Source organism: Ambystoma mexicanum, chromosome 14 (genome assembly GCF_040938575.1).
Source record: "Ambystoma mexicanum isolate Mex_15411 chromosome 14, UKY_AmexF1_1, whole genome shotgun sequence".
Taxonomy (NCBI): domain Eukaryota; kingdom Metazoa; phylum Chordata; class Amphibia; order Caudata; family Ambystomatidae; genus Ambystoma; species Ambystoma mexicanum.
Window position 1 is genome coordinate 337940630 of NC_090940.1, and position 27635 is coordinate 337968264.

Genomic DNA, 27635 nt, shown 5'->3' on the forward strand with positions numbered 1-27635 from the left:
GGTTATAGCAGGCCCCAGGTAGTTGACAGGTCCTGTGTGGAGCAGCGGCCCCGAGACCACCGCGACCTGCTCAGGAGGCAGGAGTCCCCCAGGAATGGAGATATGGGAGGCCAGCGAGGCCCAGGGCACCTCCAGTGAGGCGAACGGATGATGGCAGATCCGCAAGGCAGAGGGGCACTCGGGTGAACACAGGCTGGGGGAGGATCGAGCATGCCAAGCCCGCAAAGCACCCAGAGTAAATCATGCGCATCATGTCCCAGAGCCAAGCAGGGGGGGAGTTAGCAGCACCCCCCCTACACGTACCTTGTTTATGCCGGGCTTACACTGTATGAGCCAGCCTGGGAGTACGGCACCCGGCGTCCGAGGGCACGCCGCAGCTCCACACAGCCTCCGGAGTCTCCCTGCGGAGGGGGTCTCCGGTAGACGGCCCCCGTGGCGAGCCCGGCCAAGTTCAGGAGGGGCCAGGCCACAGCAGCACTGACGGTGTCCTCCGATGGAGCGCCAAGATGCGCAGCAGCAGCGGCCGCAGACGCGGCGCCCCCACGGTAGTGGGGGGCGGCCAAGGGGCCAGCGCAGGGCCGCAACTCCAAAGGCCCCGTCCTCACGGGATGGGCTCCAGCAGATGCAGGCGAGGGGGGCCCGGGACCCCGGGGCGTCCCACAGGTCCTCCCCGAAGCGATTGGCAGGCTCCGGGGTGCAGAGAGGCCCGGCATGTCTCCCTCAGTCAGGCAAGATATTGGCGTGAAGCCGCAGCGCCGATGGGGGAGGGGAGAGAGACGTCCGGATCTCGGGGTCCCCCGCTCCGATTTTGACTTGAATCAAGACAGGTGGTGCCACGTCACCTCAGAAGCAGAGTTGTGCCCTCCAGGGCTGAGTGCCAGAGCAGGAAGGTGCCAATAAAAGGATTGTGGGATCTGCCTGCCGCGGAGAGTAACGCTAAGGCGGCCATCTTGTTCGGCGCTCAACAGCGCCCCTCATGCTATGTTTTTAACATGCATCTTTTTCCATTTACTGATTTCAATAATCACTGTCTGTGCAGGCAATGTGACATGATGTTTATGGTAAAACAAGCACACAAAGGCAGAAACATGTGTTAGCACTACCACAACACTGATAATGAAGTTAATATCAGGATGTTTTTTCAACCTGATATCAGAGGCTACCAGGTCCGTAATATTTATTATTACCCAGCTAGGGTCAATGAGCTTGTTACAAGCAAGCTCATTGGCCCTTGCCAGGGCCTTACCTCACCGAGAAGGCTCTGAATCCTCTGATTCTCCGCTGCAGTATCCCAGAGTGGCTGCCATGGAAAGGCAGAAGAGACTACGGTGTCGATTCATGGAATTAATGTGCAACGAAAATTCCCGCGGAGAGGTGCCAAAACGTGCGATTCACAGTAAAAGTTCGAAAAACGCAGTGCAAGTGCGAAAATCGCAGGGAAACCAGCGCACATCGATTCATGGAAGGCCGTGCGCGAGAAAAATATCAGATGTGCGCTCAAAAAGTGCGCGGCGCATGCCGACGCACAGGATATCTAACGGCATGCACCACGGCCACAGCGAAATCGCACATAGCGCGGCGCACACAGCAAAAGTAGGCGGAACACGGGGCGAAACACTCGGAATGGGGAACAACTCGTCAAAATGTGGGCGTCACGGGGGAAGTACAGGAGGCAAGTGCGCGGAACGGCCACACGCTCGCCTACAACACGTATTCATGGAATCCAATAGGGCAAACCAGCGCACGGGCAAACCAGCGCAAGGTCAAACCAGCGCACAGGCCCAAACACGTCCGCCACAAGAAAGTAGGCGGTAGTGTCCCTGCCCCTGAAATAAATGTGCGCCAAAATGTGCGCCAACAAAAAGCACCTATACACAGCTATGATGAATGTCACATACTGTGGCCCTCTAAGACAAATGACGTGCAAAGGGGTACGCTACAAACACGGACATCCGCTGTGTGAAAAATAGCGTGTGCGTGTATTCTGTGCTGCGCGGAAAGTCCCACACGCGATTTGCCTGGGTACGTGTATTCTGGGGTGCGCGGAAAGTCCCACGTGCGATTTGCCTGGGTACGTGTATTCCGGGGTGCGCGGGAAGTCCCACACGCGATTGGCTGGGTACGTGTATTCCGGTGTGCGCGGGAAATTCCACACGTGAATTGCCTGGGTCCGTGTATTCCGGGGTGCGCAGGAAGTCCCACACGCGAATTGCCTGGGTCCGTGTATTCCGGGGTGCGCGGGAAGTCCCACACACGATTGGCCTGGGTACGTGTATTCCGGGGTGCGCGGGAAGTTCCACACACTAATTCTGCAGGGTACGTGTATTCTGGGGTGCGTGTGAAGTTCCACACACTAATTCTGCAGGGTACGTGGATTCCGGGCTGCGCGGGAAGTTCCACACGCTAATCCTGCAGGGTACGTGTATTCTGGGGTGCGCGGGAAGTTCCACACGCGATTTCAGCAGGGTACGTGTATTTCGGGGGTGCCGGGTAGTACTACACGTGAATTGACCGTCTGGGTCCTCTCAGGTGTTCCCTCTACACCCTCCACGGCCCCTGCAGGCAGCCCACACCACAGGGAACTACCCTGCATCCCTGCTCATGTCCCGCAGGCAGCCCATCTACCATGGCCATGCCCCCCAGCCAACCCACATGTCCCCCTGCACCCCCACCCCCCAGCATCCAGGGGCACCCTCCACCAGGCCCCACTCATGTCCAACTCATGTCTTCTAGCACCCCCACCCACCAGCAGCCAGGGGCACCTTCCACCAGGCCCCCACTCATGTCTCCCTGCACCCCCACCCACCAGCATCCAGGGGCACCTTCCACCAGGACCCCAGACATGTCTCCCACCACCCCCACCCCCCAGCAGTCAGGGGCACCCTCCACCAGGCTCCCACTCATGTCTCCCTGCACCCCCACCCCCCAGCAGTCAGGGGCAGCTTCCACCAGGCCCCCACTCATGTCCCCCTGCACCCCCACCCACTAGCAGCCAGGGGCACCCTCCACCAGGCCCCCACTCATGTCCCCCTGCACCCCCACTCCCAGCAGTCAGGGGCACCCTCCACCAGGCCCCCACTCATGTCCAACCCATGTCCCCCTGCACCCCCACCCCCCAGCAGTGCAGGGCACCCTCCACCAGGCCCCCACACATGTCTCCCATCACCCCCACCCCCCAGCAGTGCAGGGCACCCTCCACCAGGCCCCCCTCATGTCCAACTCATGTCCCCCTGCACCCCCACACCCCAGCAGTCAGGGGCACCCTCCACCAGGCCCCCACTCATGTCCAACTCATGTCCCCCTGCACAACCACCCCCCACCAGTGCAGGGCACCCTCCACTAGGCCCCCACACATGTCTCCCATCACCCCCACCCCCCAACAGTGCAGAGCACCCTCCACCAGGCCCCCACTCATGTCCCCCTGCACCTCCACCCACCAGCAGCCAGGGGCACCCTCCACCAGGCCCCCACTCATGTCCCCCTGCACCCCCACCCACCTGCAGTCAGGGGCACCCTCCACCAGGCCCCCACTCATGTCCCCCTGCACCCCCACTCCCCAGCAGTCAGGGGCACCCTCCACCAGGCCCCCACTCATGTCCAACTCATGTCCCCCTGCTCCCCCACCCCCCAGCAGTGCAGGGCACCCTCCACCAGGCCCCCACACATGTCTCGCATCACCCCCACCCCCCAGCAGTGCAGGGCACCCTCCACCAGGCCCCCACTAATGTCCAACTCATGTCCCCCTGCACCCCCACCCCCAGCAGTCAGGGGCACCCTCCACCAGGCCCCCACTCATGTCCAACTCATGTCCCCCTGCACCCCCACCCCCCAGCAGTGCAGGGCACCCTCCACCAGGCCCCCACACATGTCTCCCATCACCCCCACCCCCCAGCAGTGCAGGGCACCCTCCACCAGGCCCCCACTTATGTCCCCCTGCACCCCCACCCACCAGCAGCCAGGGGCACCCTCCACCAGGCCCCCACTCATGTCCCCTTGCACCCCCACCCACCAGCAGTCAGGGGAACCCTCCACCAGGCCCCCACTCATGTCCCCCTGCACTCCCACCCCCCAGCAGTTAGAGGCACCCTCCACCAGGCCCCCACTCATGTCCAACTCATGTCCCCCTGCACCCCCACCCCCCAGCAGTGCAGGGCACCCTCCACCAGGCCCCCACACATGTCTCCCATCACCCCCACCCCCCAGCAGTGCAGGGCACCCTCCACCAGGCCCCCACTAATGTCCAACTCATGTCCCCCTGCACCCCCACCCCCAGCAGTCAGGGGCACCCTCCACCAGGCCCCCACTCATGTCCAACTCATGTCCCCCTGCACCCCCACCCCCCAGCAGTGCAGGGCACCCTCTACCAGGCCCCCACACATGTCTCCCATCACCCCCACCCCCAGCAGTGCAGGGCACCCTCCACCAGGCCCCCACTCATGTCCCCCTGCACCCCCACCCCCCAGCAGTCAGGGGCACCCTCCACCAGGCCCCCACTCATGTCCCCCTGCACCCCCACCCACCAGCAGCCAGGGGCACCCTCCACCAGGCCCCCACTCATGTCCCCCTGCACCCCCACCCCCCAGCATCCAGGGGCACCCTCCACCAGGCCCCCACTCATGTCTCCCATCACCCCACCCCCCAGCAGTGCAGGGCACCCTCCACCAGGCTCCCACTCATGTCTCCCATCACCCCCACCCCCCAGCAGTGCAGGGCACCCTCCACCAGGCCCCCACTCATGTCTCCCATCACCCCCACCCCCCAGCATCCAGGGGCACCCTCCACCAGGCCCCCACTCATGTCCCCCTGCACCCCCACCCCCCAGCAGTGCAGGGCACCCTCCACCAGGCACCCACACATGTCTCCCATCACCCCACCCCCCAGCAGTGCAGGGCACCCTCCACCAGGCTCCCACACATGACCCCCTGCACCCCCACCCCCCAGCAGTCAGGGGCACCCTCCACCAGGCCCCCACTCATGTCCCCCTGCACCCCCACCCACCAGCAGCCAGGGGCGCCCTCCACCAGGCCCCCACTCATGTCCCCCTGCACCCCCACCCTCCAGCATCCAGGGGCACCCTCCACCAGGCCCCCACTCATGTCTCCCATCACCCCACCCCCCAGCAGTGCAGGGCACCCTCCACCAGGCTCCCACTCATGTCTCCCAAAACCCCCACCCCCCAGCAGTGCAGGGCACCCTCCACCAGGCCTCCACTCATGTCTCCCAGCACCCCCACCCCCCAGCATCCAGTGGCACCCTCCACTAGGCCCCCAATCATGTCCCCCTGCACCCCCACCCCCCAGCAGTGCAGGGCACCCTCCACCAAGCCCCCACTAATGTCCCCCTGCACCCCCACCCCCCAGCAGTGCAGGGCACCCTCCACCAGGCCCCCACTCATGTCCAACTCATGTCCCCCTGCATCCCCACCCCCCAGCAGACAGGGGCACCCTCCACCAGGCCCCCACTCATGTCCCCCTGCACCCCCACCCCCAGCAGTGCAGGGCACCCTCCACCAGGCCCCCACTCATGTCTCCCAGCACCCCCACCCCCCAGCATCCAGGGGCACCCTCCACCAGGCCCCCACTCATGTCCAACTCATATCTCCCACCACCCCCACCCCCCAGCAGTCAGGGGCACCCTCCACCAGGCACCCACACATGTCTCCCACCACCCCCACCCCCCAGAAGTCAGGGGCACCCTCCACCAGGCCCCCACACATGTCTCCCTGCACCCCCACCCCCCAGCAGTCAGCGGCAGCCTCCACCAGGCCCCCACTCATGTGCAACTCATGTCCCCCTGCACCCCCACCCCCTAGCAGTCAGGGGCACCCTCCACCAGGCCCCCACTCATGTCCCCCTGCACCCCACCCACCAGCAGCCAGGGGCACCCTCCACCAGGCCCCCACTCATGTCCCCCTGCACCCCCACCCCCCAGCAGCAAGGGGCACCCTCCACCAGGCCCCCACTCATGTCCAACTCATGTCTCCCAGCACCCCCACCCCCCAGCAGTCAGGGGCACCCTCCACCAGGCCCCCACTCATGTCCAACTCATGTCCCCCTGCACCCCCACCCCCCAGCAGTCAGGGGCACCCTCCACCAGGCCCCCAAACATGTCTCCCATCACCCACACCCCCCAGCAGTGCAGGGCACCCTCCACCAGGCCCCCACTCATGTCTCCCTGCACCCCCACCCCCCAGCAGCCAGGGGCAGCCTCCACCAGGCCCCCACTCATGTCCCCCTGCACCCCCACCCACCAGCAGCCAGGGCCACCCTCCACCAGGCCCCCACTCATGTCCAACTCATGTCCCCCTGCACCCCCACCCCCAGCAGTGCAGGGCACCCTCTACCAGGCCCCCACACATGTCTCCCATCACCCCCACCCCCAGCAGTGCAGGGCACCCTCCACCAGGCCCCCACTCATGTCCCCCTGCACCCCCACCCCCCAGCAGTCAGGGGCACCCTCCACCAGGCCCCCACTCATGTCCCCCTGCACCCCCACCCACCAGCAGCCAGGGGCACCCTCCACCAGGCCCCCACTCATGTCCCCCTGCACCCCCACCCCCCAGCATCCAGGGGCACCCTCCACCAGGCCCCCACTCATGTCTCCCATCACCCCACCCCCCAGCAGTGCAGGGCACCCTCCACCAGGCTCCCACTCATGTCTCCCATCACCCCCACCCCCCAGCAGTGCAGGGCACCCTCCACCAGGCCCCCACTCATGTCTCCCATCACCCCCACCCCCTAGCATCCAGGGGCACCCTCCACCAGGCCCCCACTCATGTCCCCCTGCACCCCCACCCCCCAGCAGTGCAGGGCACCCTCCACCAGGCACCCACACATGTCTCCCATCACCCCACCCCCCAGCAGTGCAGGGCACCCTCCACCAGGCTCCCACACATGACCCCCTGCACCCCCACCCCCCAGCAGTCAGGGGCACCCTCCACCAGGCCCCCACTCATGTCCCCCTGCACCCCCACCCACCAGCAGCCAGGGGCGCCCTCCACCAGGCCCCCACTCATGTCCCCCTGCACCCCCACCCTCCAGCATCCAGGGGCACCCTCCACCAGGCCCCCACTCATGTCTCCCATCACCCCACCCCCCAGCAGTGCAGGGCACCCTCCACCAGGCTCCCACTCATGTCTCCCAAAACCCCCACCCCCCAGCAGTGCAGGGCACCCTCCACCAGGCCTCCACTCATGTCTCCCAGCACCCCCACCCCCCAGCATCCAGTGGCACCCTCCACTAGGCCCCCAATCATGTCCCCCTGCACCCCCACCCCCCAGCAGTGCAGGGCACCCTCCACCAAGCCCCCACTAATGTCCCCCTGCACCCCCACCCCCCAGCAGTGCAGGGCACCCTCCACCAGGCCCCCACTCATGTCCAACTCATGTCCCCCTGCATCCCCACCCCCCAGCAGACAGGGGCACCCTCCACCAGGCCCCCACTCATGTCCCCCTGCACCCCCACCCCCAGCAGTGCAGGGCACCCTCCACCAGGCCCCCACTCATGTCTCCCAGCACCCCCACCCCCCAGCATCCAGGGGCACCCTCCACCAGGCCCCCACTCATGTCCAACTCATATCTCCCACCACCCCCACCCCCCAGCAGTCAGGGGCACCCTCCACCAGGCACCCACACATGTCTCCCACCACCCCCACCCCCCAGAAGTCAGGGGCACCCTCCACCAGGCCCCCACACATGTCTCCCTGCACCCCCACCCCCCAGCAGTCAGCGGCAGCCTCCACCAGGCCCCCACTCATGTGCAACTCATGTCCCCCTGCACCCCCACCCCCTAGCAGTCAGGGGCACCCTCCACCAGGCCCCCACTCATGTCCCCCTGCACCCCACCCACCAGCAGCCAGGGGCACCCTCCACCAGGCCCCCACTCATGTCCCCCTGCACCCCCACCCCCCAGCAGCCAGGGGCACCCTCCACCAGGCCCCCACTCATGTCCAACTCATGTCTCCCAGCACCCCCACCCCCCAGCAGTCAGGGGCACCCTCCACCAGGCCCCCACTCATGTCCAACTCATGTCCCCCTGCACCCCCACCCCCCAGCAGTCAGGGGCACCCTCCACCAGGCCCCCACACATGTCTCCCATCACCCACACCCCCCAGCAGTGCAGGGCACCCTCCACCAGGCCCCCACTCATGTCTCCCTGCACCCCCACCCCCCAGCAGCCAGGGGCAGCCTCCACCAGGCCCCCACTCATGTCCCCCTGCACCCCCACCCACCAGCAGCCAGGGCCACCCTCCACCAGGCCCCCACTCATGTCCCCCTGCACCCCCACCCCCCAGCATCCAGGGGCACCCTCCACCAGGCCCCCACTCATGTCTCCCATCACCCCCACCCCCCAGCAGTGCAGGGCACCCTCCAGAAGGCCCCCACTCATGTCTCCCATCACCCCCACCCCCCAGCAGTGCAGGGCACTCTCCACCAGGCCCCCACTCATGTCACCCATCACCCCCACAGCCCAGCAGTCAGGGGCACCCTCCACCAGGCCCCCACTCATGTCCAACTCATGTCCCCCTGCACCCTGACCCCCGAGCAGTCAGGGGCACCCTCCACCAGGCCCCCGCACATGTCTCCCATCACCCCCACCTGCCAGCAGTGCAGGGCACCCTCCACCAGGCCCCCACTCATGTCCCCCTGCACCCCCACCCCCCAGCAGCACCCTCCACCAGGCCCCCACACATGTCTCCAATCACCCCCACCCCCCAGCATCCAGGGGCACCCTCCACCAGGCCCCCACTCATGTCCCCCAGCCAACACGTCATCACAATCCAGATCCCAGGCTCCTATGCCCACCCAAATCCCACCCCACGCCACCCCAGTCCAAACACCCAACCAAGCTTTACATCCATTCAAAATGGAAATACCCATTACATGATAGATAACAAATAAGCAGTATGCGCATGAGTACAAGTCCGTCAGACCCACACCATGGGAACACATGACTGTGAAAACCCACATTCTGACAGGCATGAAAGCAATGAGAGAAGTCCACACATTAAAGTAAGAAACAAACATGTATTACAGTGTAAATGAAGTGAATGAAATATAAACAAACAATAATGGCAACAAATATTAAAAAGCAGCATGTCCACAAAAATAATAAATAACGAAAATGGGACTCCAAAATAACCGTAAAGAAATTGTGTCCAAAGTCACTGTCCAACAAAGCAAATCCAAAGGGAAAGTAAAGTGAAAATCCATTGCTCCATGGTAAAAAAAATAATAAAAGATGAAGGTCACAAATCCACTGTCAAACTATGTACAAAGAGCAAATCCAGGGTCCATGATCCCAGCGATGTAAATGAAACCTACAATAAAACCTACCTAACTAATAACTATATACAAAAAAGTGGGGCATAGTCCAAGCGCCCCAAATTAAAAAAAAGAAATAAAACCTAACACTAATTAACTATGTACAAAGGCGGCGGGCTAGTCCAGCGGCTCACTCCGTGGTGTCCTGGGCCAGGGCATCATCAAACTCCTGTTCGATGTCCCGGAGGCGGTCCTGTTCCATGGCCCCGAGGGTCCGCAGGGACGCCGACATGTCCTCCTCCAACTCCCTGCGGATTCCCTCGAGGCACTCGGCCCGCCTCAGGGCCCTCCGCATGGAGTTCTCCGCCCTGACCATCGTGAGCCGTGCCTCTTCCGCCCGCCGCCGCTCCGCACCTATCTGCTGGCCCAACCGCTGCCATACGGAAGACACTTCCCGTCCTGGGTCCTCCTGCCCTCCGGCCGATGCCTGCCCCTCCGATGTAGATTGCCTCGAGCCATGATGCCTCCCACGTTGACTCCGCTGCTGCCTCCGACGCAACTGCCTCTGCCAGCACGACGGCATCCAGGCTGATGGAATCCACCAACGCCGTTGTGCACGTGCCCTGCCCAATGATGCCGGCACATCCTCCATCTGCTGGGGTCCAGTTGCTGTGGTGTCCACCCCTGCTGGACCTCCGACTCCCGACTGTGGCAGGGATGGGATCCCCACCAAGCTGTCTGCGTTGGTCAGGCATCTGGGCCGGAAGACGGCATGGAGAACGACTGGCGTATAGTCTCCACAGAGGAGGAGAGGGCCGCCAGATTGGTCGACACATGTATGAAACCCCCGACCACGGCCGATCCCAACTGGGCCAAGTTGGCACGGTGCTCTTCGTGATGACATGCAAGCTCCTCCCGGGAAGCATGCACGTCATCACGAATGACACCCGTGTGCAACGCGACACCAATCAGGACCTTCTCCATACAGCCACGGGTCCCCTCGTCCGCAGGTAGAGGGGAGTCAGATGACATGGACATCCCCCCTACCTGCGGACGGGCCTGGGATGGGGCATCCCTGCTGGTGCATGGTGGTGCAGTTACAGTGTCAGGGACCTGTGCTGCCTCCTGCCCCTGGACTGCACCACTTGCACCAGCAGGGATGCCCCCACCAGGCCCCATGTGCGCCTCAGTAGCGGCCTCCTCCTCCTCTGTGGAAACCACCAACCTGGATGGCTCCACACCGTCTTCCGCCGTTGCAAGCCCCTATGAGGGCTCACCCACCACTTCCCCTGCAGCCGTGGGGGCATCCCCGCCGCTTTGCTTCACAGCGCTGTCTCCGCCCTCTTCTTCACTTGCCGCTGTGTAGAGGGAGACATAGAACACAAGCATCAGGGTACTGTACAATGGTCCCCTAGACAGGAAGCAATAGCAGATGAGTGGCACTGTCAAAGATCACTTCCATCATGTCCCTCCACAACACATGGGTCAGTGCAGGCAAAACACACGCAGTAACAGGCATGGCACATGCTATGGACATTTGCATACATGTCCAAGGGACTCTCCAAACATACAATGTTGGTATGGAACTCACATGCATCATGGGTCATGCCTATCACATGCACACACATCAACGTAATTTCATCCATCTGGCCTTGTACACCCCAGACACAGTGGATAAAAGGATAACTAGGCAGCATCTGTGAATCTGTACATTGTCACAGACATGTGTCATGCATCCATGGCATTCACAAGTCACAGACACGCAGGTCAGACACACAGACATGGATACCATACATGTACATGGCATCAGCACTCATCCCTCACCCCCACCCATGTCCAGGACAGAGACTGGCATGCTCTCATGTGTCCAATCCGCATAGGGCTCCCCATGATGCATTTAAACACATGCACCAACCGTGTGGTTCACACATTACTGGTCTCACATGCATGACCGTGATGTCCCTGCACACATACATGCGTACATGGCCTATGTCACACATACAGGCAAGCATCAGACAACCAGCACACTGCAACATGGCCTGTCTCACACAGCAATGCTTGCCCACTTACCGCTCAACTCCAGACGGGTCTGCCTCGCAAGGATCTCGGCGTGGAGCGCTGGGTCTACACGTTCCAGGACCCTCACCTGGATGGTACTCATACGGCCCCGGCCCCCCTCCACGAGGCGCCGGGCCTTCAAGAGGGTCCTGGACCTCAAGTCCTCCCAGCGCTTCTTGACTTTCTGGATGTTGCGGGTTGCCACCCCCTCCGCGTTGATGGCAACCACCAAGTCGTCCCAGATCCTGTCCCGTCCTTCCTTGCTGGCGCGTGACGATCCGAAGAGGGCATCATACTGCCCCAGGACTTGCTCCACCAGGACACCAACTTCAGTGGCAGTGAAGCTGGTGCCCCTCTGCCTCTGTGGCCGGGGGTTGCCACTGGTGCCAGATGTTGCAGTGCCCGACATGGCAACCCCAGAGGCAGGAGTGGTTGGGCAACTGGGTCCTGGTGCTGGGCTGTGGAGCGATGGTATACCAGTCGGAGTCTTCTGTTCCAGCAGGGGTGGACACAGCAACTGGACCCCTGCACAAAATGGCAGGGCACGGTGGCAGCAGGCAGGCAGGCAGCAGCAGATGGCTCGTGGGAGGCTGCTCGGGGCTCTGGGGGGCAGTAATTCAGCCTTCTGGGCAGGAGCGTGGTCTTCCGTGTGCTTTCGCGTGGCCAGCTTCATACGGAGTGAATTGGCATGTGAAAATCCTGCACGTCAACGTGAAAATCAAGGAAAGGGCCTTAGCGCGTAAGCGCATCAGCACGCATACGCGATTCCATTGGACCAAAGGCCCTCAGCGCGTAAGCGCGTCTGTGACGTGACATGCGCCGGTGTTTCCCTCATAGCACGTGATGACAGAGCACACGTGGAAACACTGCACGTCAGAGTATCATTGCGTGTAATTGGATGAAAGTGCGCATACACACAATTGGCCTGGGTACGTGTATTGCAGGGGTTCGTGGGAATTCTCACACGCGATTTGCTTGGGTATGTGTATTACAGGGGTGCGCGGGAATTCTCACACGCGATTTGCTTGGGTACGTGTATTACAGGGGTGCGCGGGAATTCTCACACGCGATTTGCTTGGGTACGTGTATTACAGGGGTGCGCGGGAATTCTCGCACACGATTTGCTTGGGTATGTGTATTACAGGGGTGCGCAGGAATTCTCACACACGATTTGCTTGGGTACGGGTATTACAGGGGTGCACGGGAATTCTCACACGCGATTTGCTTGGGTACGTGTATTACAAGGGTGCGCGGGAATTCTCACACGCGATTTGCTTGGGTACGTGTATTACAGGGGTGCGCGGGAATTCTCAAACGCGATTTGCTTGGGTACATGTATTACAGGGGTGCGCGGGAATTCTCACACGCGATTTGCTTGGGTACATGTATTACAGGGGTGCGCGGGAATTCTCACACGCGATTTGCTTGGGTACGTGTATTACAGGGGTGCGCGGGAATTCTCACACGCGATTTGCTTGGGTACGTGTATTACAGGGGTGCGCGGGAATTCTCACACGCGATTTGCTTGGGTACGTGTATTACAGGGGTGCGCGGGAATTCTCACACGCGATTTGCTTGGGTACGTGTATTACAGGAGTGCGCGGGAATTCTCACACACGATTTGCTTGGGTACGTGTATTACAGGGGTGCGCGGGAATTCTCACACGCGATTTTCTTGGGTACGTGTATTACAGGGGTGTGCAGGAATTCTCACACGCGATTTGCTTGGGTACGTGTATTACAGGGGTGCGCAGGAAGTTTTACACGCTCGCCAACAACACGTATCCATGGAATTGAACGGGGCTAAGGTATGCGCACAAAAAAACATGCTAATCCGGAAACACGTACGACAGCAGGAAGCAGGCGTACGTCGACCCGCGCAGCATAAAAGTGCACGCAAACAACAAACAAGCTCAGACGCCAGGATGAATATACCGTTCCTAGCAGCAGTGGCTGTGGGTTACCAAAGGAGGAGGAGGAGGATAGTGAGGATCCGAATTTTTACACCCAGAACCAGCCTATTTGGGATGCCTGATGACCAGGTGTATGGGAGGTACAGGTTTGCACCTCACATAATACTGCACCTGGCGAGTGAGTGGGAGGATGACCTCACATCACCCACCCTGTGCTCCCAAGCACTCAGCCCCCTGGAGAAGGTCCTTAATGTACTGCACTTCTTGGCCACTGGATCATTTCAGTGGACAAGTGCCATAGTGGGTGGGGTGTCACAGGCCACGCAGTCACGCTGCCTACACCAGGTCTTGAACATCATCACTGCACGCCCATCAGTCCGCAGGCACATATACCTTATCCCGGGACACCTGCAGAAAGGCAGGCTGCCGCCCTGGATTTCTACGGTGTGGCACAATTCCCCAAAGTGCTAGGTGCCATTGACTGCACCCATGTGGCACTACGTCCCCCCAGGGCATCTGAGCACATCTATAGGAACCGCAAGCACTCGCATTCCATCAACATGCAGGTAGTATGTAATGCCAAGGGAATCATCACCTCAGTATATGCCAACTATCCAGGGTCCACCCACGACAGCTTCATTTACTGAATGTCTACCCTAAACCGGGACCTAGAAGCTGAGAGGCATGGCGATACATGGCTGCTTGGTGAGTATGAATGCCACTGCACATGCATGCATGTCAGATGCAGAGTCATGTCACTACCCCACTAATGATACCCATCACCTCCTCACCAGGGGACAGTGCCTACCGTCTGAGCACCCACATGATGACGCCAATTCGGAACCCCATCACACCTCCCGAGGTAAGATACAACACAGCCCATATTGCAACCTGGGGCATAGTGGAGCGCACATTCGGAGTGCTCACGTCACGCTTTCGCTCCCTTGACCGTTCTGGCGGGCAGCTGTTGTACGCTCCCCCAGTAGTGTGCAGGATCATAGTGGCAGCATGTGTCCTGCACAACGTTGCAACACGCCGGGGCCTGGCCGTGGACATGGTGGTGGCCCCACATCCCCAACCACATGCACAGCCGCTGCGCATGGGAGGGGAAAGGGCACGGGGTGAGGCAGCCCGTACGCAGCTGGTGGCTAATTACTTCACATAGAAATCACACCCCTGTGGAGTGCACACAGCCCTGGCACATACCATCTGATAATCAATGATGACTCGACCTGACAATTATGATGAACAAAGGGACAGTCAACTGTCAGAACCATAGCAGCCTAAGATTGTTCATGTGTAAGTGTCACAATGTGTGCATCCCTACCTACACAAACACCACCAATGCAGTATCATCAAAAGACACACTTCCATGCGCAAAAAAGAATACCCACTTGCAAAATACTACATGAGAACAGTGCCATGTCACCCAACCCCTCCCCGGCACGGCCACACAACACACCATGGCATGTCATGCAATGTGAGAGCAAACTAATTAATCCCCACAACAAGCCCCAAGTGTCATCAACTACAATGTCCCTAATGGAAACTGGCCACACATGAAATGTTCACAGTAATGCAGGACCTACAACACACATTACCAAATACTTACCAAGAATACCAATCACCTACACAACCTCCAACCTACCTTAAACATGACAGTACAGACTTAAAACATTGGTAGCCTCACTACCTGATAATGCCAGCATTTCGAAAACTTCCAAGTATACAGTGTTAGCGCCACGCAAAAGTGTAGGTGCACTGCTTACAACATGGTCTCCAGTTCCAAAGTAGACCGCCTTGTGAAGACATGAGAAATGGACCTGCAAATTAGGAGGATGAGATGTATGCAGAGGCACATATCAATACAGCATGCAGTGTACAATACAACAACAATATGCACTAGGAATGTATACACAGTATTGATTACAGACTGGCCACACATCAAATGGGAGTCCAACGTCACTGTGTACGTCAATGTCACTTGGGCACACCCTTTGCAAGTCCATGGAAACGGGAAGCAGGAGGGGTGTGTGTCACACAAACCCAAGCATCTTTCCCAAATTCATGACAAGCCTGCATGTGCCCAGACACAATACAGCGTATGCCCACGGGAGCCACACAAGGCAACACACTGTCCAAAAAATTAAAAGTAAAAAAAAAATAAAATAAAAAAAATAAATAAAAAAATGCCCATTAATGGGCCCGGGGTGGGGGGGTGGGGGAGGCCACCCAGGAGGTCCGAGGACATCGTGCACACCAAAACCCACCTGTGTGGATCTTGCGAGAAAAAAAAACACCTCCATGGGCTCATGGCTTGCACGGCTACCCTATTGTGGGAGAATCGCTGCTGTCGCTCTCCTCACCCTCTGCAGCTGCCTCAGGAGGTGGTGGCACTATGGGAGGCAGCCCACGCAAAGCCCTAGTCTGGTCCTCAATGGCAGCAAGCATGCGGGTCTGGAAGGTCTGGTTCTGGAGGATAATCATGCGGAGGTCCCCATGCAATAACTCATGGGATGACCGGACCTCCTCACGAGTTGCCTGCATCTCAGCTGAGAGCGTACGTGTGAGACGCTCCAGCTGCTGTTCTGTCCTTGTGTTTGTTGAAGCCTCAAGCTCAACAAGAGTCGTCCTGAGGTGACGGAGTTCCACCCTCAGGGCTTCCCTGTGGCCCTGGGACTCTATGGAAATGGCTTCCAGCAGAGTCGCCAGTGCCGCCGGCCTGTCCCTGTCGGACGCCAACATGTCCTCCCTGTGTGACTGGCAGATGGAGTCTGTTGCCTGCTGTAGTCGCTCCATCAGCCTTTCTGGGGGGACAATAGAAGTGGCCACCCTATCCATGGCCTGAGCCATCATCTCTGATGCTGCTACCTGTTGGGTTGCCATACCGTATATGGATTGCTCCCATGCGGTATTGCCAGGTGGCGTACGGCCACCACGTCGGCGGGCACCACACCTGTCTGGGGCAAGGCGAACTGCGCCTTGCTGTGCCGGCACTGCCTGAGGCTGCAGGACTGCATTCCCCCTCTGATCTGCTGGCCCAGGAACAGGATCAGATGTTGCGGAGTGTGACCCTGCATCCGTAACCACAAAAGGTGTACCTGCCAACACTGACATCCACATTGAGGGTTCTAACCCTGGTGCAGGTGGGTCGGACAGAACAGAATCCCTCCCAGGAACACTCACCTGCGACGGCACATAGGTCTCATCATCTGGATCGACACCAGAATACAGCTCGGGGGAGGTGCACCCAGAGACACCCCTTGAGAGCACCACCTGCAGCAGTTGTGGGTTCTCACCCACCACCACACCACGTCCCTCACTGGTGGTCGGTCAGCACAGAGACCCCTCCTGGGTCTGCACCATCTCCACAACCCCAGCAGTATCAAGTGCGTCATCCCCTGCAAAGACATAAAAGAAAAGAAATGGAAACAGGCATTATCACTATGGCACGCAATTAGGGCTGAGAAGCTACAGAAACAGTACTTAATTGACACATGTCCCACATGACTAAAACCCTCCCATGCATGCACCGTCACTGCGTGTGAGGGGGAGGCAGATGGCACACATTGATGACACCAAGATGGAAGATGAACACATTTGCTGCATGCTGCCTAGCAGTGGCATCACACATTGGCCTGTGATTGGCAGGTCAAATACACATGTCATCACACAGATGGCATGTACCCTAGCCATGAAGTGAAGAGGGAGGGGAGGGCACCAATTGTTCATTCAGTCTAGTTTGCTCATGAAATTGATTTTTTCATTGAAATGGTTCAAATGTTTAACCTGGAGCTGCCAGTCCAAAATGGTCCTATAGCACAGGGACATGTCTAAACAAATGATATCCAGGAAACAAAGTCAGTCCACTGTACCATAGCCATGTCAGACATGTGACAATAGGACTGAGAAATGCCTAGTAAAAGTGGTGGAATGCAAACAATCTGCCTGAATAAACAGAGAAAAATAAGCAACAATGTTGTGGCAAGATGACACTTCAAGGGCAACTGGCGTGGTGTTGGGCTAGATGTCTACTGTTGGCAGAAGGGATACTGCTATACCCAAATGCTGGTGCGCAGAATGTATTGGATGAGGCACATGGGTGACCCAAACCACTCAGGCACACACACCCTCACCTGGCACCCAAAGAGAAGCCCTCACACACACACCATGCACATGGATGACACACACATGCATGTGCACTTACCGGACAATGCCTCGTAATCTGCCAGTTCTCCCACGCCTTGGATCTGTTCCTCCGTGACGTAGGTCCCAGCAACATGCTCATGTGGAGTGAGTTCTATGTTCTCTGCTGGAGACCCACCTCTAGTCACTAGAGTAGCGGCATGACTTGAGGCCAGCTTATTCTTTGCCCTGCGCTTCAGGTCATTCCAACGCTTGTAGCATTCAGTAGCTGTGCGCCTCACGATTCCAAGGGCACTTATGATGTCTGCGATGGTCTGCCAGTGTGCCAGACGTTGTGCAGGTATGGTCTTGGATCCTGCAACAATCACCATTTCGCGGTCATGTGCGGACACATACTTTGCAAGTGCATTCAGTTCGGCCTCATTGAAGCTGGGCTTCCTTGACGGGCCGGACTGTGTAGCCGTGTCTGGGGCATCAGCCTCTACTGGATGAGCACTCCTCCTCTTCCGCTTGGAAGGTGGTGGGGATCCTGAGTGTCCTACGCCGCTCTGGACACTAGGGGCAGGAGCCCCGGTGGACTCTGTACTAGGAGTGTGGGATTGCACACTCAGTATGGGAGTTGGTGCAGGCATTAGCTCAAGTGTGATGGTGTCAGGGGGAATGTCAGCAGGATGGTCTAGGACCGACACTGTCCTGGCTGGGTGTGTGAGAGATGGGGTGGATGGAGCCGCAGCTGCCCCTGCAGCCTCCCCAGCCTGCCTTCGCGGGGCAGCAGATGACCTAGCTGCCCCTGATCCACGTGGCCTGATGACACCAACGTGCACCGGCGCACGTGGCCTAGACCTGCTGACCTGGAAGTCAGCCATGGAGTCACCCTGTGCCAGGTCTGGTTCCACAGTGGGCTGGTCCAACAAGGGCTGAGCATGGATGGTGTCAGCCACGTTACCCTTAACCAGAGGGGGGGGCATGGGTGTCCCTGACTGGTCCTCCACACATGGGGGCTAGGGGCACCCTGCAAGGCACAGCCACGTCCCCTACCAGATCCACCATGGCCACCACTTGGGGCTCGGCCACCTTTGCCACCCTTACGGCTTGTTCGCCTCCCAGCCATGGCACTGATGTTATTGTGCGTATGGGAGTCGCTGTCCCACTATTGTCCTGGGCAATTGGGGGTCAAAGGGGTTGGGTACCAGATGGTAATCATACCCTAGTGCTCTAGCAAGGCTGTATGTCACCCCTGGGGAAAGATGACGGGTCACGCAACGCACAGGCACCCTAAAAAGGGAAGTAAGGTGCATGCAACCCCTCCTAGACCACGTGTGCGGAAAAATAAGCTTGCACTACGCTGTGGCACCCAGAAACACAAGAATGAACGTATGCGTGTCACACGCAGCCTAGAACGACCTCTGAAGGGGTACGCACCACACGGGGCAAACACAGATGTTAAAAACGTACGCGACTCACCGTCTGCCAGGAAAAAAAGCATGAAAAAGACGCACGTGTGCGCATTGGCAACACCCCCGCCAAAAGAAGAATTGTACGCTGTCTGAGGAGACAGGACAACAGTAGAAGGGAACGCTGTTTGAGGAAACAGGCCCAGGAAAAAGAGGAAAAGAGAAAAAGCTGTCAGAGGTAACAGGGAGTACGAACTTGAAACGCCGTGAAGTAAATCGCGTGTGAACCGACAAGAAGTACAGATTTCACCCACTCGCTCTCCATGAAAAGCACGTACAAGGAAATGGTGTTCTACACGTACCTTTTATACACACGTCACAGACCCGCATACACGCTGAGGCCATTTCCACCAATTACACGCTTTGACACTCGGGCGTGTATTTTTTTTTTACACGCGCCATTCTCTACGGCCATGCGCGTGACATCATAGACGCGCCTGGGAGCCTTTGGGCCAATGAATTAACGTATGTGTGCTGACACGCTTACACGCTAAGGGCCTTTCCTCGAATTACACGCAGACGTGCTGGATTTTCACGTGCCAAATCACTCCGTATCAAGCTGGCCACGCGTAAGCACATGGAAGACCACGCTCCTGCCCAGAAGGCCGAATTACTGCCCCCCAGAGCCCCGAGTATGCTCCCACCTGCCATCTGCTGCTTCCTGACTGCCTGCTGCCCACGTGTCCTGCCATTTGCTGCCTGCACATCATCCAGGGGTGCTGTTGCTGTGACCACCCCTGCTGGAACCGAAGACTCCCGACTGGGATACCATCGCTCCACAGCCCAGCCCCGGGACCCAGTTGCCCACCCACTCCTGCCTCTGGGGTTGCCATGTCGGGCACTGCAACATCTGGCACCAGTGGCAACCCCCGGCCAGAGAGGCAGAGGGGCACCAGCTTCACTGCCACCGAAGTTTGTGTCCTGGTGGAGCATGTCCTGGGGCAGTATGATGCCCTCTTTGGAAGGTTGCGCGCCGACAAGGAAGGACGGACTCGGATCTGGACGGACATCGTGACTGCCATCAACGCGGAGGGGATGACAGTCCGACTATTCCATCATGTGAAGAAGCGCTGGGAGGGCTTCAGGTCCAGGACCCTCAAGAAGGCCCGGCACCTCCTGAAAGCAGCGGATGCTAAGGGGCGCCGGGACCACTTGTCGGAAGATCAGATGAGGGTCCTGGAACGCATATCCCCAGCGCTCTACGTCCAGGTCCTTGAGAGGCAGACCCGTCTGGAGTCGAGCGGTAAGTGTACATGCATACTGATTGTAAGCTGTGCGTATGGTGGTGTGGCAGGAGTGTGCAGGTTGCACATGTGGTTTTATGTGGCCAAGTATGGGGGGTACAGGGCCGTGAGGCTGACACATGCGAGGGCTCTCATGTGTGACACATGGATGGTGCTTGTGTGTGTAGGCTTGCATGGCAAAGGATGTGGAAGAATGATTGGCAGAATTGACATGGATGCTGATCTGAACACTGCGACAGTTGGCGGGGGTGTACACATGCATGCAAGTGTGGTGGTGTGTGTGCATGTGTAGTGCACTCCCTGTGTCACATGTGATGTCTGGCTCACCTTTGCCTGCTCATGCTGTTGTATGTGTATGGATGGTGCTGGCTGTTGCGATATGGCTGTGGTATAGCTCATGTGTGCAAGTTGAAATGACATGTGTGTTGGGGATTGTGATGGCATGTCTGAGGTTTTCCAATGCCACTCATGTACAACTGTCATGTGTTTATGAGTCCATTATACAGTGCCCTGATGCGTGTGTTTGATTTCTCCCTGTCTGCAGCGTCAACTGATGAAGAGGGCCGAGAAGGTCCTGTGGAGCACAGCGGCAGGGGTCGCACCACCAGCCGGAGAGGCAAGGCCCGGCTCCCCTCCCAGGTTGTGATCGCGTCAGGGAGTGAGGGGTCCGGTGCCGCGTCCGAGGCCGCAGCTGCCGAGGGGAGGTCCAGGAGGCAGAGGTTGGAGTTGGACTCCTCGACAGCAGAAGGGGCAGCTGGGACCCCACAGGGCACAACGGAGGAAGATGGCACGGAGTCATCCAGGTTGGTGGGTGGTTTGGTGGAGGAGGAGGCCGTGCAAGCAACAGAGGTGGGGTCTGGAGGTGGGGATTCCACTGGTGCTAGTGGTGCAGTGCAGGACCAGGGACAGGTGGCAGCACAGGCCGTCGCGGAGGTGCCTGTGTGCAATCCTGTCCCTGCTCCTGTCACTGCATCATCTTGCACCAGCAGGGATGCCTACCTCCAGACCCGTTCTCAGGGAGGGGATTGGCTTACACCAACTGGCCTTCCTCTCCCTGCGGATGTGGCTATCCTGCAACAGGTTGAGCCTGTCCAGGGTGGGGTAGCGTTGCGTCAACGGGCCATGCGAGCTGACCTGCAGTCTTTCCATGACGAGACTGCACGTCTTCTCGCATGGATCGTTGAACGCGTTGACCCACTGGGACAGCTCACCATGGCCGATTCCTCAGTTTCCTGGACCTTGTTCCGACCCCCTCCTCAACGGAACCCCCTATGCCCCAATCGTCCTCCATGCCATCTTCCCACCCATGTATCACCTGGGTGCCCTGTGGAGCTGCCTCTGACCGTGCGGCCAGGCTGGTGGACAACAGATCCCTGCCACAGTCGGGAGTCGGACGTCCAGCAAGGGTGGCCACATCAACAACTGCACCCCAGCTGGAGGAGGATGTGCAGGCACCATCGGACAGGGCACATGGACAGCAGCAGCAGCAGCAGCAGCAGGAGGCTGTAGGTGGGAGCCACGATGGCTCGAGGCCTTCGACATCGGAGGGGCAGGCATTGGCCGGAGGGCAGGAGGACCCAGGACGGGAAGTGTCTTCCGTGTGGCAGCGGTTGGGCCACGCCATAGATGCGGACGGCAGCGGGCAGAAGAGGTACGGCTCACGATGGTCAGGGCAGAGAACTCCATGCGGAGGGACCTGAGGCGGGCCGAGTGCCTCGAGGCAATCCGCAGGGAGTTGGAGGAGAACATGTCGTCGTCCCTGCGGATCCTCGGGGCCATGGAACAGGACCGCCTCCGGGACATTGAGCAGGAGTTCGATGATGCCCTGGCCCGCAACATCCAGAAGTGAGCCGTTGGACTAGCCCGCTGCCATTGTATATAGTTTATTAGTGTTAGGTTTTATTTTTATTTTTTTATTTGGGGCACTTGGACTATGCCCCACTGTTTTGTATATAGTTATTAGTTAGGTGGGTTTTATTGTAGGTTTCATTTACATAGTTGGGATCATGGACCCTGGATTTGCTCTTTGTACATAGTTTGACAGTGGATTTGTGGCCTTCATCTTTTATTATTTTTTCACCATGGCGCAATGGATGTTCACTTTACTTTCCCTTTGGATTTGCTTTGTTGGACGGTGACTTTGGACACAATTTCATTACGGTTATTTTGGATTCCCATTTTAATTATTTATTATTTTGGTGGACATGCAGCATTTTGATTTTTGTTGCCATTATTGTTTCTTTTGATTTCATTCACTTCATTTACACTGTAATACATTTTTGTTTCTTACTTCAATGTGTGGACTTTTCTCATTGGTTTCATGCCTGTCAGAATGTGGGTTTTCACAGTCATGTGTTGCCATTGTGTGGGTCTGACGGACTTGTACTCATGCGCATACTGCTTATTTGTTATCTATCATGTAATGGGTATTTCAATTTTGAATGGATGTAAAGCTTGGTTGGGTGTTTGGACTGAGGTGGTGTGGGGTGTGATTTGGGTGGGCATAGGAGCCTGGGATCTTGATTGTGATGATGTGTTGGCTGGGGGACATGAGTGGGGGCCTGGTGGAGATTGCCATGCACTGCTTAGGGATGGGGGGGTAGGGGTGATGGGAGACATGAGTGGGGGCCTGGTGGAGGGTGCCCTGCACTGCTGGGGGTGGGGTGCTGGGAGACACGAGTGGGGGCCTGGTGGAGTGTGCCCTGCACTGCTGGGGGGTGGGGGTGATGGGAGACATGAGTGGGGGCCTGGTGGAGGGTGCCCTGCACTGCTGGGGGGTGGGGGTGATGGGAGACATGAGTTGGACATGAGTGGGGGCCTGGTGGAGGGTGCCCCTGGATGCTGGGCGGTGGGGGTGCTGGGAGACATGAGTGGGGGCCTGGTGGAGGGTGCCCTGCACTGCTGGGGGGTGAGGGTGCAGGGGGAGATGAGTGGGGGCCTGGTGGAGGGTGCCCCTGGATGCTGGGGGGTGGGGGTGCTGGGAGACATGAGTGGGGGCCTGGTGGAGGGTGCCCTGCACTGCTGGGGGGTGGGGGTACTGGGAGACATGAGTGGGGGCCTGGTGGAGGGTGCCCTGCACTGATGGGGGGTGGGAGAGCAGGGCGACATGAGTGGGGGCCTGGTGGAGGGTGCCCTGCACTGCTGGGGGGTGGGGGTGCTGGGAGACATGAGTTGGACATGAGTGGGGGCCTGGTGGAGGGTGCCCCTGGATGCTGGGGGGTGGGGGTGCAGGGGGACATGAGTGAGGGCCTGGTGGAGGGTGCCCCTGGATGCTGGGGGGTGGGGGTGCTGGGAGACATGAGTGGGGGCCTGGTGGAGGGTGCCCTGCACTGCTGGGGGGTGGGGGCGATGGGAGACATGAGTTGGACATGAGTGGGGGCCTGGTGGAGGGTGCCCCTGGATGCTGGGGGGTGGGGGTGCTGGGAGACATGAGTGGGGGCCTGGTGGAGGGTGCCCTGCACTGCTGGGGGGTAGGGGTGCAGGGGGACATGAGTGGGGGCCTGGTGGAGGGTGCCCCTGGATGCTGGGGGGTGGGGGTGCTGGGAGACATGAGTGAGGGCCTGCTGGAGGGTGCCCTGCACTGCTGGGGGGTGGGGGTACTGGGAGACATGAGTGGGGGCCTGGTGGAGGGTGCCCTGCACTGATGGGGGGTGGGAGAGCAGGGGGACATGAGTGGGGGCCTGGTGGAGGGTGCCCTGCACTGCTGGGGGGTGGGGGTGCTGGGAGACATGAGTTGGACATGAGTGGGGGCCAGGTGGAGGTTGCCCCTGGATGCTGGGGGGTGGGGGTGCAGGGGGACATGAGTGGGGGCCTGGTGGAGGGTGCCCCTGGATGCTGGGGGGTGGGGGTGCTGGGAGACATGAGTCGGGGCCTGGTGGAGGGTGCCCTGCATTGCTGGGGGGTGAGGGTGCTGGGAGACATGAGTTGGACATGAGTGGGGGCCTGGTGAAGGGTGCCCCTGGCTGGTGGTGGGTGGGGGTGCAGTGGGACATGAGTGGGGGCCTGGTGGAGGGTGCCCCTGGATGCTGGGGGTGGGGGTGCTGGGAGACATGAGTGGGGGCCTGGTGGAGGGTGCCCTGCACTGCTGGGGGTGGGGGTGCTGGGAGACATGAGTGGGGGCCTGGTGGAGGGTACCCTGCACTGCTGGGGGTGGGGGTGCTGGGATACATGAGTGGGTGCCTGGTGGAGGGTGCCCTGCACTGCTGGGGGGAGGGGGTGATGGGAGACATGAGTTGGACATGAGTGGGGGCCTAGTGGAGGGTGCCCCTGGATGCTGTGGGGTGTGGGTGCTGGGAGACATGAGTGGGGGCCTGGTGGAGGGTGCCCTGCACTGCTGGGGGTTGGGGTGCAGGGGGACATGAGTGGGGGCCTGGTGGAGGGTGCCCCTGGTTGCTGGGGGGTGGGGGTGCTGGGAGACATGAGTGGGGGCCTGGTGGAGGGTGCCCTGCACTGCTGGGGGATGGGGTGCTGGGAGACATGAGTGGGGGCCTGGTGAAGGGTGCCCTGCACTGCTGGGATGTGGGGGTGATGGGAGACATCAGTGGGGGCCTGGTGGAGGGTGCCCTGCACTGCTGGGGGTGGGGGTGCTGTGAGGCATGAGTTGGACATGAGTGGGGGCCTGGTGGAGGGTGCCCCTGGATGCTGGGGGTTGGGGGTGCTGGGAGACATGAGTGGAGGCCTGGTGGAGGGTGCCCTGCACTGCTGGGGGGTGGGGGTGCTGGGAGACATGAGTGGGGGCCTGGTGGAGGGTGCCCTGCACTGCTGGGGGGTGGGGGTTATGGGAGACATGAGTGGGGGCCTGGTGGAGGGTGCCCCTGACTGCTGGGGGGTGGGGGTGCAGGGGAACATGAGTTGGACACGAGTGGGGGCCTGGTGGAGGGTGCCCCTGGATGCTGGGGGGTGGGGGTGCTGGGAGACATGAGTGGGGGCCTGGTGGAGGGTGCCCTGCACTGCTGGGGGGTGGGGGTACTGGGAGACATGAGTGGGGGCCTGGTGGAGGGTGCCCTGCACTGATGGGGGGTGGGAGAGCAGGGGGACATGAGTGGGGGCCTGGTGGAGGGTGCCCTGCACTGCTGGGGGGTGGGGGTGCTGGGAGACATGAGTTGGACATGAGTGGGGGCCTGGTGGAGGGTGCCCCTGGATGCTGGGGGGTGGGGGTGCAGGGGGACATGAGTGGGGGCCTGGTGGAGGGTGCCCCTGGATGCTGGGGGGTGGGGGTGCTGGGAGACATGAGTGGGGGCATGGTGGAGGGTGCCCTGCACTGCTGGGGGATGGGGTGCTGGGAGACATGAGTGGGGGCCTGGTGAAGGGTGCCCTGCACTGCTGGGGTGTGGGGGTGATGGGAGACATGAGTGGGGGCCTGGTGGATGGTGCCCTGCACTGCTGGGGGTGGGGGTGCTGTGAGACATGAGTTGGACATGAGTGGGGGCCTGGTGGAGGGTGCCCCTGGATGCTGGGGGTTGGGGGTGCTGGGAGACATGAGTGGGGGCCTGGTGGAGGGTGCCCTGCACTGCTGGGGGGTGGGGGTGCTGGGAGACATGAGTGGGGGCCTGGTGGAGGGTGCCCTGCACTGCTGGGGGGTGGGGGTGATGGGAGACATGAGTGGGGGCCTGGTGGAGGGTGCCCCTGACTGCTGGGGGGTGGGGGTGCAGGGGGACATGAGTTGGACATGAGTGGGGGCCTGGTGGAGGGCGCCCCTGGATGCTGGAGGGTGGGGGTGCAGGGGGACATGAGTGGGGGCCTGGTGGAGGGTGCCCTGCACTGCCGGGGGGTGGGGGTGCTGGGAGACATGAGTGGGGCCCTGGTGGAGGGTGCCGCTGGCTGCTGGTGGGTGGGGTGCAGGGGGAAATGAGTGGGGGCCTGGTGGAGGGTGCCCCTGGATGCTGGGGGGTGGGGGTTCTGGGAGACATGAGTGGGGGCCTGGTGGAGGGTGCCTTGCACTGCTGGGGGTGGGGGTGCTGGGAGACATGAGTGGGGGCCTGGTGGAGGGTGCCCTGTACTGCTGGGGGTGGGGGTGATGGGAGACATGAGTGGGGGCCTGGTGGAGGGTGCCCTGCACTGCTGGGGGGTGGGGGTGCAGGGGGACATGAGTGGGGGCCTGGTGGAGGGTGCCTCTGGATGCTGGGGGGTTGGGGTGCTGGGAGACATTAGTGGGGGCCTGGTGGAGGGTGCCCTGCACTGCTGGGGGGTGGGGATGATGGGAGACATGAGTGGGGCCTGGTGGAGGGTGCCCTGCACTGCTGGGGGGTGGGGGTGCTTGGGAGACATGAGTTGGACATGAGTGGGGGCCTGGTGGAGGGTGCCCCTGGATGCTGGGGGGTGGGGGTGCAGGGGGACATGAGTGGGGGCCTGGTGGAGGGTGCCCCTGGATGCTGTGGGGTGGGGGTGCTGGGAGACATGAGTGGGGGCCTGGTGGAGGGTGCCCTGCACTGCTCGGGGGTGGGGGTGATGGGAGACATGAGTGGGGGCCTGGTGGAGGGTGCCCTGCACTGCTGGGGGTGGGGGTGCTGGGAGACATGAGTTGGACATGAGTGGGGGCCTGGTGGAGGGTGCCCCTGGAAGCTGGGGGGTGGGGGTGCTGGGAGACATGAGTGGGGGCCTGGTGGAGGGTGCCCTGCACTGCTGGGGGGTGGGGGTGCTGGGAGACATGAGTTGGACATGAGTGGGGGCCTGGTGGAGGGTGCCCTGCACTGCTGGGGTGCAGGGGGACATGCGTTGGTGGGAAGTAGTGCAAGGTGACATGTGGGTTGGCTGGGGGCATGGGCATGGTGATGGGCTGCCTGCGGGACATGTGCAGGGTAGTCCCCTGTGGTGTGGGCCGCCTGCAGGGGCCGTGGAGGGTGTAGAGGGAACACTTGGGAGGACCCACACGGGCAATTCACGTGTGGTGCTCCCCGCGCACCCCTGGAATGCACGTGCCCTGATGGAATAGCGTGTGATACTTCCCGCGCACCCCTGAAATACACGTACCCTGCTGCTTTTGCGTGTGATACTTCCCGCGCACCCCTGGAATACACGTACCCTGATGGAATCGCGTGTGATACTTCCCGCGCACCCTTGAAATGCACGTGCCCTGCTTTTTTTGCGTGTGATACTTCCCGCGCACCCCTGGAATACACATGCCCTGATGGAATTGCGTGTGTTTCTTACCGCGCACCCCTGATGTACACGTACCCAGGACAATCGCGTGTGAAACTTCCCGAGAACCACTGAAATACACGTTCCCCGCTTGGCGTTTGCTGTTTGGCAGCCCTGTGAACTGGTCCAGGGTTAGCGCAGCCCTTTGCGATGAATTGGGAATTTTGAAGGCTTTTCCTTGCGCAAGGGCGTTCTTGGTGGCGTAACTGGTGCTGCTGCAGGGTCGCTGCGCCACTCTGCACCACGGCTGGTTTTGGAGGCTAAAATCCATGAATACGCTGCGCGATAAAAAGGATTTTTTCGCACGCGGCTGGCGCAGTGTATCGCACGGGGACACTGTGCGCCAGCCGCATGCGCCACTTTTGTGCGAATTTCTATGAATTTCCCTCTACGTGTAGTCCCTTCGCCCCTTCCATGGCAG

At 60.3% G+C, this 27635-nt stretch overlaps 1 protein-coding gene across 1 annotated transcript in view; it reads left to right on the top strand.

The window, feature by feature from the left end:
- Nucleotides 1–1200: 1200 nt before the first annotated feature.
- LOC138527197 (uncharacterized) overlaps nucleotides 1201–27635 on the top strand; it is a 127362-nt gene continuing 100927 nt past the window's right edge. The window contains exon 1 of the mRNA XM_069638307.1: nucleotides 1201–1422. Coding sequence (XP_069494408.1) covers nucleotides 1201–1422 — 222 coding nt within the window. The remainder of the gene's footprint in view (nucleotides 1423–27635) is intronic.